The 12,241-nt window shown below is 48.6% G+C and overlaps 1 protein-coding gene across 1 annotated transcript in view; it reads right to left on the bottom strand.

Annotated features, from left to right (window-relative positions):
* The window catches only part of LOC108799480 (protein unc-13 homolog B-like), a gene marked incomplete at its 5' end in the record, with an annotated part of 285,160 nt that overhangs the window by 74,725 nt on the left and 198,194 nt on the right, over positions 1 to 12,241 (bottom strand). The window contains 3 exons of the mRNA XM_018571343.1: positions 3,085 to 3,174; positions 10,551 to 10,619; positions 10,757 to 10,895. Of these exons, the coding sequence (XP_018426845.1) occupies positions 3,085 to 3,174; positions 10,551 to 10,619; positions 10,757 to 10,895 (298 nt within the window). The remainder of the gene's footprint in view (positions 1 to 3,084; positions 3,175 to 10,550; positions 10,620 to 10,756; positions 10,896 to 12,241) is intronic.

Here is a 12,241-nt window from a genome sequence, read left to right as displayed (position 1 = left end):
TGGCAGTGAGTTCCAGACCTTAACCGCTCTTACTGTAAAGAACCCTCTTCGCCCATTGTGCTGGAATTTTTTCTCCACCAACTTTAGGTGGTGGCCTCTAGTCTTTGTAATGGAGTTAATCTCAAACAGTTTGTTGCCAATGTTGCTGTCACCATTGAACATCTTGTACATGAAAATCATATCCCCCCTTAATCTCCTTAATTCCAGCGTAAACATGTTTAAGGTCAGAAGCCTCGTCTCATAGCTCTGGTCCTCCATTCCCCTAATTAGTTTGGTTGCCCTCCGCTGGACTCTCTCCAGTTCACGGACATCCCTTCTCAGTACCGGCGACGGGACCGCGTACTCCAGATGTGGCCGAACCAACGATCTATATAGAGGCCCAATTATAGACTTGTCCCTGCAATACATCCCCTTCTTAATACAGGACAAGACCCTGCTAGCTATGTTTACCGCAGCCTGGCACTGCAAACTACCTTTCAGTTTGTGGTCTACAATGACCCCCAAATCCTTCTCCATTTCTGACTTCCCTAGCGGCACCCCCATAATTGTATAACCCATTTGTTTATTTTTATGTCCAAAGTGCATTACTTTGCATTTATCGACATTAAACCTCATCTGCCACATTAATGCCCACTCAGAGGATGCCATCAGAAGATGAATGCACTGTGTTTCTAAAGGGATGGACATGGTCAGCGACAATACTCAGGTAGGCTGTGGCATTTAAATGATGCTCAATTGGTACCAAGGGGCCCAAAGTGTGCCAAGAAAATATCCCACCATGTCTCATGCCGAATTTCAGTTGCTTGGGACGCTCCTAGTCCTAGTCTCCCTGAACCATTCCCCTGCCATGCTTACAATGATGCCACCATGCACAGAAATTTACTATGTATACTGTGTTTGATGTGACATTCTCAGAACCATCCCACTCTGTGCTTGATGTTATATTCTCTGTGCACTGCGCTTTATGTTGCATCCTTAGAACCACCCCACTGCAGACAATGTGCTTTATGATACATTCTCCGCACCATCTCACTCTGTACACTTTCTTTGTCACATATTCCAGACTGTTCCACTCCATACACTGTACTATAACTGAGACTCTCTGGACTTCCACCATGGCATACACTATGCTGCAAGTCACTCTCTCTGGGCTGGCCCATCTTTTATACCGTATTGGAAGTGACATACTGCAGGGCCACCTATGAATGACGCTGTAATCTGTCAAACTCCGCACTGCCTGGAAATTACTCCAGCGCCATTCTGTTTGCTGTGCAGTATGTCACATGCTCAACTCTGGCGGTTGCCTGAAGGTGGTTGCCTCAGGCAGCCACTGGGTCGCCAGTGAGGTCAGTGAACCTGGAGGGACGGCAGGTAAGCCATCAGGCCCCCCACCAACAGGGTCACCCCCCCAGTTCCCGACCTCGGAATATGCACCCATGTACCACCAGAGCCGCAACACCCCACCCCCCAATGTGCACCACCAGCCCCCCCACTCCACCCCGAAAACTCTGGTGACACCCCTGGCCGTGTGTACAATTCATGACAAATATCTGCTTCTGTACTACATGGTGGCAGAACGGACGGGAGCTTCATCGGGAGCTCACAGTGTTTATATGCTCAGCCGGTAAAGGTATCATTTAACCCTTTGCTTGCCTGCAGGGACCAGACCTCAATGTCAGTGTGAGAGAGAGACAAATCCGACTCCAATAATCCTCCTCGTCAGATTCACTAATCCGTTATCTTCATTACTCCAGAGGCGCCCGCCACCCCGGAGAACAAAGGCGGCATGCAAAGCGCCCTCTATGAAGGTCCCGCGAGTCGCCTCTCTATGGCACGCGGCTGACACATTCGGCGTTGTCACACAAAAGGAAAAAAGCCAGCAGCTCCCCGGCTATTGCACGCCTCACGCTGCGCGCTGATCCCGGAGATGACAGCTGCAATCGGCTGTAATGTTGCCGTCTAACTTCACAAGAACCGACCCGACACCGCTAATGGGATGAAATCGGAAGTGGCGGCCTCAAGGCTGAACGTCAAGCAGACCTCTAATTACACAAGAAATACATATCAAGGAGCTGTGTGACCTGCCAAGGGATTTGTATTTCTGTCCATACAATCCTGAGATTTACACCGCTCTGCCACAGGTCCCCCCCATTCCCCAACCTATATGCCAACCCATTGTGCTTCAGTGGTGAACAATAATCTTTGTCAACCTTTGTAACATGGAGGAACCCTTCAAATAACTCTCAGGTCTCACGAAGCCCCTGGCAATATCTACAACTCACGATACATTAACATAATCATCGTGACATTGGGGGTCAGTGGGAAGAATGTTCCTTACATTGGGGGTCAGTAGGAAGAATGTTCCTTACATTGGGGGTCAGTGGGAAGAATGTTCCTTACATTGGGGGTCAGTGGGAAGAATGTCCCTTACATTGGTGGTCAGGGGGAAGAATGTCCCGTACATTGGTGGTCAGGGGGAAGAATGTCCCTTACATTGGTGCAGTGGGAAGAATGTTCCTTACATTGGTGGTCAGTGAGAAGAATGCTCCTTACATTGGGGGTCAGGGGGAAGAATGCTCCTTACATTGGTGCAGTGGGAAGAATGCTCCTTACATTGGTGCAGTGGGAAGAATGCTCCTTACATTGGTGGTCAGTGAGAAGAATGTCCCTTACATTGGGGGTCAGTGAGAAGAAAGCCCTCCTTACAGAGATCTAAAAACATTTTTGGTATCAGTGGTTACTTATCGAAAGTCAGAAGTTGCTCATGGTACCCCTAGCACCTTTTGAGGAACCCTAGAATTCCACGAAACCCTAGTTGAGAAAGGCTGCTCTAAATGGACAGGGGTGGCGCCTGGAGCGGACTTGGCTTAGAGGTCAGCGGTAGTTTGTGGTATTTATTATTGCTTAAGCAAGTTGCTTAAAAGTGAAAAAAAAAAGGTTAACTTTAAGCCAAAGATGGAATCCATCGTGACAATCATTTATGCCGGACACACACAAAGATGAGACATACAGCTACAGACCTTGAGATACCATTCTACGTGTGCTGCTGACAACACACCCCATGGGGTAACAGAGTCGTCTTACCTTCATCCGGAAGAATGTAATGCTGGTCAGCAGATCCACAGTGGACTTCAGATCCTGCAGTCTGTCGGGGCTGCTGGCCGGAAAATTGTTCTGCAAAACAAGAAGGAACCAGAATAATGAGACTCAAGAGGCCAAGCCGTCAGCACATTCTAATGCAACAAAACATTGATTGAATCTAATGGGAAGGTGGAGATCGGGTCCGTGCGTAGGCCACACAGAGAAGGACCAGAAGGAGGATGGACAAGTCTGGATTTTTACAAAGATGGCTGCTGTCGTGCAGATCCTCCAAATGGCAACCTAGGCAGAAACCTGGTAAACTGTCTTCTGGGCTGAGAAGGCGGCGTTGTGTTTCTCTGTACTTTAGTAAAACACTTTTTGCCCCCCCATAACCCTGTTATATCGGTTCATGGGTCTCCACGCCCCCCTCTATAGAATTCATGGTGTCTTTATATCACATGGTGATGGCTAAACAAAACCTGAAACTAAAAATTGGCCAGACGACCCTCTATATAAAGGATTTATCTGTGCTATACACCGGCTGCTCTCTGCATATCCTTCTGGCAATAAAGGCCACAGTCTTGTAAATGAAGGACTTTTCGGCCCCTTTTGGTCCATCTCACCATAACCTGACTGGTTGTCCCGTCTGATAAATGATCATAGAAGACCTATTAATGTGATATAAATAGACTTTCGGGGTTGGATAAAGTGTAAAGGAAGAACTGAGATCAAAGGAAATGACTGCACTAGGTCCCAGTGGTGCTGGTCACATATATGAAGGCCAGGGCACCGAGGTCACATGATCTCTCCACAAGGGCAGGTCAGGGGTCACATTGGCTGACCGCCTCCTTCTCCAGAAAAGGAGAGAAGATATGACTGAGGCTCAAGTAAGCAGCACTGTAGAGAACGCCTAGAGCAGGGGTCAGCAACCTGCGGCTCCGGAGCCGCATGTGGCTCTTTCATCCCTCTGCTGCGGCTCCCTTTACAGGGGCGGAACTACCCCTGGGGGCCTCTGGGCCTGAGGCTGTGGGGGCCCAGTGAGGTCTGGTCCTGGGCACCCCCCTGTTGGAATATGCGGCAGTGCAGGGTCCTGGGGCCCCGCACTGCCGACGGGCTTCTCATTAATGGGGCGGGTCTTGTGACTCGCCTCCTCTCCCGGCCGCGTCCCTAGTAACAGGAGGCCGGAGAGGAGAAATATGTCACATCCCCTGCCCCCTGCATTGCACGCCGTCTGGCTGGGATGCTAGCTGTGAGGTTTGGCAGGTGAGTCCAGTGCGTTACTAAGTCCAGAGTCCAGTGCGTTACTATATATACCTATATACATGCTATATACTGTATAGCATAAAGGTAAATAATGATATATGGAGTGTTATCTTCATTTTAGATGTCAAAAGGGGTTTTGTGGCTCCCGGTGTTTTCTTTTCGGTGGGAAACGGGTCCAAATTGCTCTTTGAGTGTTTAAGGTTGCTGACCCCTGGCCTAGAGCAAGAGCAGGCAACCTCGGCTCTCCAGCCTCTGGGAATTATGCATGGGGCTGTCAGTCTTGCCATGCCTCATGGGAGTTGTAGTTCCACAACAGCTGGAGAGCCGAGGTTGCCCACCCCTGGCCTTGACGATCTTTTTCTCCAGGAAACCCATTTCAGTTCTTCCATTATTTCGCTGTTTACATCGGAGTACAGGTCCACTTTAAGATAGAATCTCGGCACATTCAGAATACATTTCTTTCTTGGCCGTCGCTAATGGGGACAATTTTCCACTTTCAGGAAAAATAACAAAACTTCAGCAAACATTTACATAACCCAAATGCTGAACCGAGAGCGGCAGGCCTCTTCTTGGGAGCCGTACAACGTCCCCGGGCTGTATAGCTGCAAGTTTCACTCTTCACACTTTGCTGTGCTGAAGATTTACAAAATCAACCAGAGTTTTCACTTGCGAAGGGGCATTCGATTCTATTCCAGCAATGTGACATTCGATTCTATTCCAGCAATGTGACATTCGATTCTACTCCAGCAATGTGACATTCGATTCTATTCCAGCAATGTGACATTCGATTCTATTCCAGCAATGGGACATTCGATTCTATTCCAGCAATGGGACATTCGATTCTACTCCAGCAATGTGACATTCGATTTTATTCCAGCAATGTGACATTCGATTCTATTCCAGAAATGGGACATTCGATTCTATTCCAGCCAGCAAAGTCCTGATACAGAGGAACTCAAGTGCAAGGATCCCTTCACCTGTATAGCCCCCATCCTTGTTTCTGTCAGTGTCTCCCTATGCCAGTCACACCATCTGAGCTTTCCGTACTTCCTCTATGACCCTTCTCTGCCTCCTCCCACATAGCTGATTTGCATGCCCGCACTCCCAAATGTCACCACTTCATGGCCTGAATGACACCCCAGTTTAGGGGACCCCCCACAAAAAACGGAACTTGCCAGTAGGCAATGCTCCATGTATATTGGGGGCGTGGGAGGTGCCTAGATCTATGCAAGTTCCAATTTGCAGAAAGTCCCTATTTGTATTGGACTTCTGGGGGACTCCCAGCATTACATGAGGCAGGCATGAAGCTCTGTAAAGGTACAAGGTCACACCGGGGTGCTGGCAGCAAATGATCTCTGGGGAGAGGGTTGAGGTGGGCTCGTGGTTGTTGTGCTGATATGTGTTGGGAGATGGGAGAGCGGACACCTGACCACGTTTCAGTGGTTCTGTCTGGCATCCCACCGAGCTCACCGTTGTCACTGCTTGGCAGGAGCTCGGTGGGAGTGTCCAGCTCAGCGCCTGACAACTGGTGACGTCAGTGAGTTGGGCAAGAAGCCGCACAGAGCGCCACAGTTTGCTAAGAGTTCTTAGCAACCTGGGATGCTGTGGCCGCTACCCTGCCACCTGACCTCCCTCCAATGAGATGCCGCCTAAGGGAACCATCTCAGAATTACTCATTATAGAGATGGTCCTGTTCAGAGCAATGTAGATGTAATTGGAATAGAAGAAAAGTGCAGGGGATGTAGTATAGAGCAATGGAGACATAATTGGAACAATGTAGGAAATGTGGAGGGGGTTTAGCATGGGTCAGTGGAACCTCACTGGAGGGAGGATGTGAGGCTATGAATAAAAACAAGCATGCCCTGAGCGTAGGTAGATTCACGTGTCTTGAGAAAGCGAGCGTCTAAGCACCAGAAGTGGCCGTTGGCTGGATGGTCTTCAGTCTTTGTTGAGTTTCTTTGAAACAATAAAGAAGATGAATTTGCCATGAGTGCTCTGAATTCTCTTTCTCTGGACTGAGTGGATCCTTCGTAAACTGAGTGTCATGGACTGTAGCTTGTATTAAATGTTTTAACAGAGAGAGGGGGTTGTTTATGTAAATTTACTCTTGAGCTATTGAGATCTGTATGGAACAGGCGTTTTCCCCATAAGAGGAGTAAGGTGGAGCCTGGGAAAAGCATAAAAGAGCCACGAGCGCCATCTAGTGGCTGCATACGTAAATACAAAATAATATGTATTGCTTTGTAATATTTGTATTGCCCTGATCAAAATAAAGTATATACAATTCTCTTTAAAAGGAAGTAGAACAGCGGCTCAGCTCATACACCAAACGCAGTGGTTTTATATTTGCCTTTAGTTGCACTTCAATACGCATAAGTGTTGACAAACATTTCAGGCCAATTCCTTTGGAAGTCTGTACAGAACAGATGGTAAATGTTTCATTATTGAACAGAAGACAGATTAATTGAGGAACAGCAGAGCCTGAGCTCCGAGATCCGTCCGCCTCCTCCCCACTGAACATGCACAGGCTCAGGCCGCACGCCACAACAAACTTTATTAACACAAGACCAGGTCACTCTGACGTGTCCATCGCCTTTGTGCTGGTGTGTTTGGCCTCCTATATATGCCTCGTCTTGGGTGTCACCACTATGGCTAAGACCTTTGAGGCGAGAAACACTGTTTAAAAATTCTTAGCTGCATAGTTTTGAGTGATAGCTCCGAGTCTTCTGGGGTTGGTGGAATCACATCCAAGATGGCGGCACCCAACAGCAGTCTCCGGGCTTTTGGATGTCTACACAAGGGTAAATAACGTGCAGAAAATACTGGTGACATATATTTTGGTTGAAATGAACGGTCGGGAGTGCTGTGTCTTTAAGTGACATTGCTGCATTTGTGAGCAGTGGTCGCCAACATAAAGCAGGAATCAAAAAGACACATTCCCTTTCATGATGGCTCATCTATTATGAATGTAAAGCTTCACATCACACAGCATTGTCAGGCTCTCCTGTGGCCTTGTTCTCAGCGTAGGGAATAACTCTGGGGGGGGGGATGGGATATGGGCCAGAAATTATCAGAGGGGATCAAAAGATTGTTGTTGTATGATATCAGTGCAGACATCAAGTACGAAGATTCCTTCATCCTACATTAAATGATCCTGTCCCTGTCCCTGGCCCATTTAGGGCTACCCCAGGGGGCAAAGGTGAGTTCACGCATTCATGGGGAAGCATCATCGGGCTTACCATAACCCTTTAACCCATTCTAACCTTAGCCCTCTAACCCAAACCGGTAACCTTAGAGAAGTCTTTAAAGCTCAAAACTCAACTGTTTTGTTAAAAGTCCCGTTACACATAGCTTGTCCTTCAGTCTTCTGGCCTGCCCTGTGACATCATGGGCTCTTTCTCTTCTCTAAACAATTTAGTCCCTGAGTCAGTGGCCCATTTTAGACCACCTCTAGAGGGCAAAAGTGAGTGCTCACACTTGTATCCATTGGAATCAGTTATTTTCACAGTCAGGGGCCACTTGCCATCTTTCCAAGAAACAAAGCAAGCATCATCAGGCTAACCCTAACCTATTTTAGGGCCTGTTCACACGACGTCCGTTTTGTGTGCTGACCGGATCCGTACGCTGCTGCACTCAAAATGCATCCCAATGTATCCCTATGTGTTTTATGGGCTCCAGTTCTCACGTGCGCAGTCCGTTTAGGTTACGACAGAAAAATAGTACTGCATGTCACATTTTGTACGGTCAGGAAACGGTCAGGAAATGCAAACGCGTCCAAAACGCGTAAAAAACACACTGCACTGCAGCTAACATACTAACAGCCCCACTCCAGCCAAAAAAAAAATGTTTTTTTTTTTACTGGAACGCATCAAAAACGTGACCAAAACGCGGCTGTTTGTTTTGCAAAACGCGGCAAAAACACACTGCATCAGTCTGCAGATCCGCACCTGATCAGGACCTGATATCATGTGACAGGCCCTTAACCCCAAATCTCTTTTACCCTAACCTAAACCTCTAACCCAAACTGCTAACCCTATCCCTCTAACCCCAACCCCCCATCTCTTTAACCCTAATCCATACCTCTAACCCTATCTCTCTAACCCATTCTAACCTCAACCTCCTATCTTATTAACACTAACACAAACCCCAACCAGGACCACTGACCCTATCAAACCCCTTCTAAGCCCAATCGCACCTATCACTTTAACCCTAACCCAAACCGCTAACCCTATCCCTCTAACCCAAACCGCTAACCCTATCCCTCTAACCCAAACCGCTAACCCTATCCCTCTAACCCAAACCGCTAACCCTATCCCTCTAACCCAAACCGCTAACCCTATCCCTCTAACCCAAACCGCTAACCCTATCCCTCTAACCCATTCAACCCCAAATTTCTTTAAGCCTAATCCAAACCTCTAACCCTAATCCTCCAACCCAAACTGTTAACCCTATCTTAACCGATTATAACCTCAACCCCCTATCTCTTGAACCCTAACCCAAACCTCTAACCCTCTAATCCAGACCCCTAACCCCGTAGCCCAATTTTAACCCCAAGCCCCTATCTCTTTAACTCTAACCCTACTTGCTAACCCCATCTCAGACCCAAACCTCTAACCTTAAGGGAGTCTTTAAATCCCAAAACTCCCATTATACATACCTTTCTCCTGTAGTCTTCTGGAAGGTCCTTACAACAGCACTTCTTCGCTTACAACAGCACTTCTGAACAGCCCAGCACTCACATATTGAAATGTGGTTGCCACACTATCCAGGACCACCGAGAGCCCAGGCCAATTTGATGATGCACATGATGGGGCATGTCCATGACAGCCTGAGCTCACGGGAATTTAATCGGATGAGGCTGGGCATAACTCAAATAGGAAGAGAAGTGAAGGTAGCCTCAGAGAGGCACACAGAAGAGGATTTTCCGCCTAATGAAGGTATTTTGTGGTACTTGTAAAAGTTTATAAAGGCTGACTAGTTCATTTTAAAGCTTCAGATGTGTCTCTTTAATACAGAAGACTTGTTTCCCCCCTTTCAGAAAGTGTTCCCTAACCCAAACCGCTAGCCCTATCCCTCTAACCCAAACCCAAACCCCTATCCCTCTAACCCAAACCGCTAACCCTATCCCTCTAACCCAAACCGCTAACCCTATCCCTCTAACCCAAACCGCTAACCCTATCCCTCTAACCCAAACCGCTAACCCTATCCCTCTAACCCAAACCGCTAACCCTATCCCTCTAACCCATTCAACCCCAAATTTCTTTAAGCCTAATCCAAACCTCTAACCCTAATCCTCCAACCCAAACTGTTAACCCTATCTTAACCGATTATAACCTCAACCCCCTATCTCTTGAACCCTAACCCAAACCTCTAACCCTCTAATCCAGACCCCTAACCCCGTAGCCCAATTTTAACCCCAAGCCCCTATCTCTTTAACTCTAACCCTACTTGCTAACCCCATCTCAGACCCAAACCTCTAACCTTAAGGGAGTCTTTAAATCCCAAAACTCCCATTATACATACCTTTCTCCTGTAGTCTTCTGGAAGGTCCTTACAACAGCACTTCTTCGCTTACAACAGCACTTCTGAACAGCCCAGCACTCACATATTGAAATGTGGTTGCCACACTATCCAGGACCACCGAGAGCCCAGGCCAATTTGATGATGCACATGATGGGGCATGTCCATGACAGCCTGAGCTCACGGGAATTTAATCGGATGAGGCTGGGCATAACTCAAATAGGAAGAGAAGTGAAGGTAGCCTCAGAGAGGCACACAGAAGAGGATTTTCCGCCTAATGAAGGTATTTTGTGGTACTTGTAAAAGTTTATAAAGGCTGACTAGTTCATTTTAAAGCTTCAGATGTGTCTCTTTAATACAGAAGACTTGTTTCCCCCCTTTCAGAAAGTGTAATGAACCGATATGACTCGGTTGAAGTAACTCCCATTTCTATAATTACCAGTAGCACCCTGTCATCAATAGCGGTGCCGCTTGTATGTATCTCTCACTAATCACAGGTTCCATTTCTTCCCCTTTTACGGATCAAAAGAGCCCCCAATTGTACGTCTTCTTCCAAGAGATAGTTAATTACACATTGGAGCCGGGAGAATTCAGCTATCACTTCCCAGCGGGATTAGAGGGAGAGGCAAGCGTGCGTCGGCAGTCTGCAATCATCCCTTTGTGCTCGCTGCTATTTCTGAACTTACCCTGTACATGGAGAGATCGATACGCAGAGAATTGTGCAGCTGATCCAGGAGCTTCACAAAGCGTTCTTTCTGTACAGAGAGAGGAGAAAAAAAAAACATGCAGAGTTCAATAAAGAGAATGGAGCAAAAATACGGAAATTGTATGGAAGGCAGATTGGGATTCGGGAGGGGGTGGGGGGGGGGGGGGCGTGGTGGCCTGGACTCACCCCAAAGTTGGATGCGGAGAAGCGGTCAGAGGCGGACACGTTGGTGGAGGCAGTTGTGTGAGCGTAGTAGGCATTGATGTTGGCGAGTAAGGTGCTCATGACGGCAGGAACGCCGGGGCACATGTTCAGCCACCGCCTCCTGCCCAGCTCACAGCTTGGCCAGCTACCGCCTCCTGCCCAGCTCACAGCTTGGCCAGCCACCGCCTCCTGCCCAGCTCACAGCTTGGCCAGCTACCGCCTCCTGCCCAGCTCACAGCTTGGCCAGCCATTGCCTCCAGCCCAGCTCAAGCTTGGCCAGCAACCGCCTCCTGCCCAGCTCACAGCTTGGCCAGCTACCGCCTCCTGCCCAGCTCACAGCTTGGCCAGCAACTGCCTCCTGCCCGCCGGACACCTCGGCTTAACCCACAGCTCCCCCCTTCTACTGGCTGCTTCAAGTGGCGAATAAGATAGGGACGTCCCTGAACACGGGAACGTTCTGGCTGCCTCCCCAGTCTGCTCAGCTAGGCAGAGGGTGGAAGGAGGCAGCTTCTCTCAGTCTGTTAAGGGAGCCGGCCCAATGTGCAGATCTGCTTCTGCTCAGACCAGGCAGAGATCTGCAGCTATTACCTGCAGGTTTCGGCACACATGTAACAAATCATCTTCAACATAGGCGCATTATGCTGATGATTTGGCGCATGTTGAGTGCGGCAAAAACAACAACAAAAAAGGAGTGTCAGATTAACAACTAGCTTGGCCAGCCACCACCTCCTGCCCAGCTCACAGCTTGGCCAGTCATTGCCTCCTGCCCAGCCATTGCCTCCAGCCCAGCTCACAGCTTGGCCAGCCAGGGAAGGGGGAAGACGGATCAATGATGCCCTGCACACACAGGATGTCCTCATTGATGCTAGTGCTCAATCAAGGATACAGAGAAAAGGGCTAAAACGTAGGTCCCTTGGGGGGTGGGGTGTCAGGGGCGGTTTCAGGACACGTTGCACTCACAGGATGTCCTCAGTGATGCAGAGAAAAGGGCTAAAACGTAGGTCCCTTTGGGGGGTGGGGTGTCAGGGGCGGTTTCAGGACACCTTGCACTCACAGGATGTCCTCAGTGATGCAGAGAAAAGAGCTAACAGGGAGGTCTCTTGGGGGAGTAGTTCCATGACGCTCTGCACTTACAGGATGTTGTCAATGATGCAGAGAAAAGGGCTAACAGGGAGGTCTCTTTGGTGGGGGGATTGGCCATCCACAAGATGTCCTCATTGATGCCAGTCCTCCATGCAGAGAAAGGGGCTAACAGAGAGGCCCTCAGAAAAGGGGGGTGATGGTTCCATGACACCCTGCACTCACACGATGTCCTCAGTGATGCTGGGCGTCATTCAACTGAGGACATCTAGAGGTAGAACTGTGTATTGCAATATTGCCCATCTGGGGGACTAGTTATAAAAAAAACAAAAAACAACAACAACCCCCCCCCCCCCAAAAGTTTGTTTTTAAAACCCCGCTTATCTC

The sequence above is a fragment of the Nanorana parkeri genome, unplaced genomic scaffold (genome assembly GCF_000935625.1).
Source record: "Nanorana parkeri isolate BGI_ZX_2015 unplaced genomic scaffold, ASM93562v1 scaffold1737, whole genome shotgun sequence".
Lineage (NCBI taxonomy): Eukaryota > Metazoa > Chordata > Amphibia > Anura > Dicroglossidae > Nanorana > Nanorana parkeri.
This window is presented reverse-complemented; position numbering and strand designations above follow the sequence as displayed.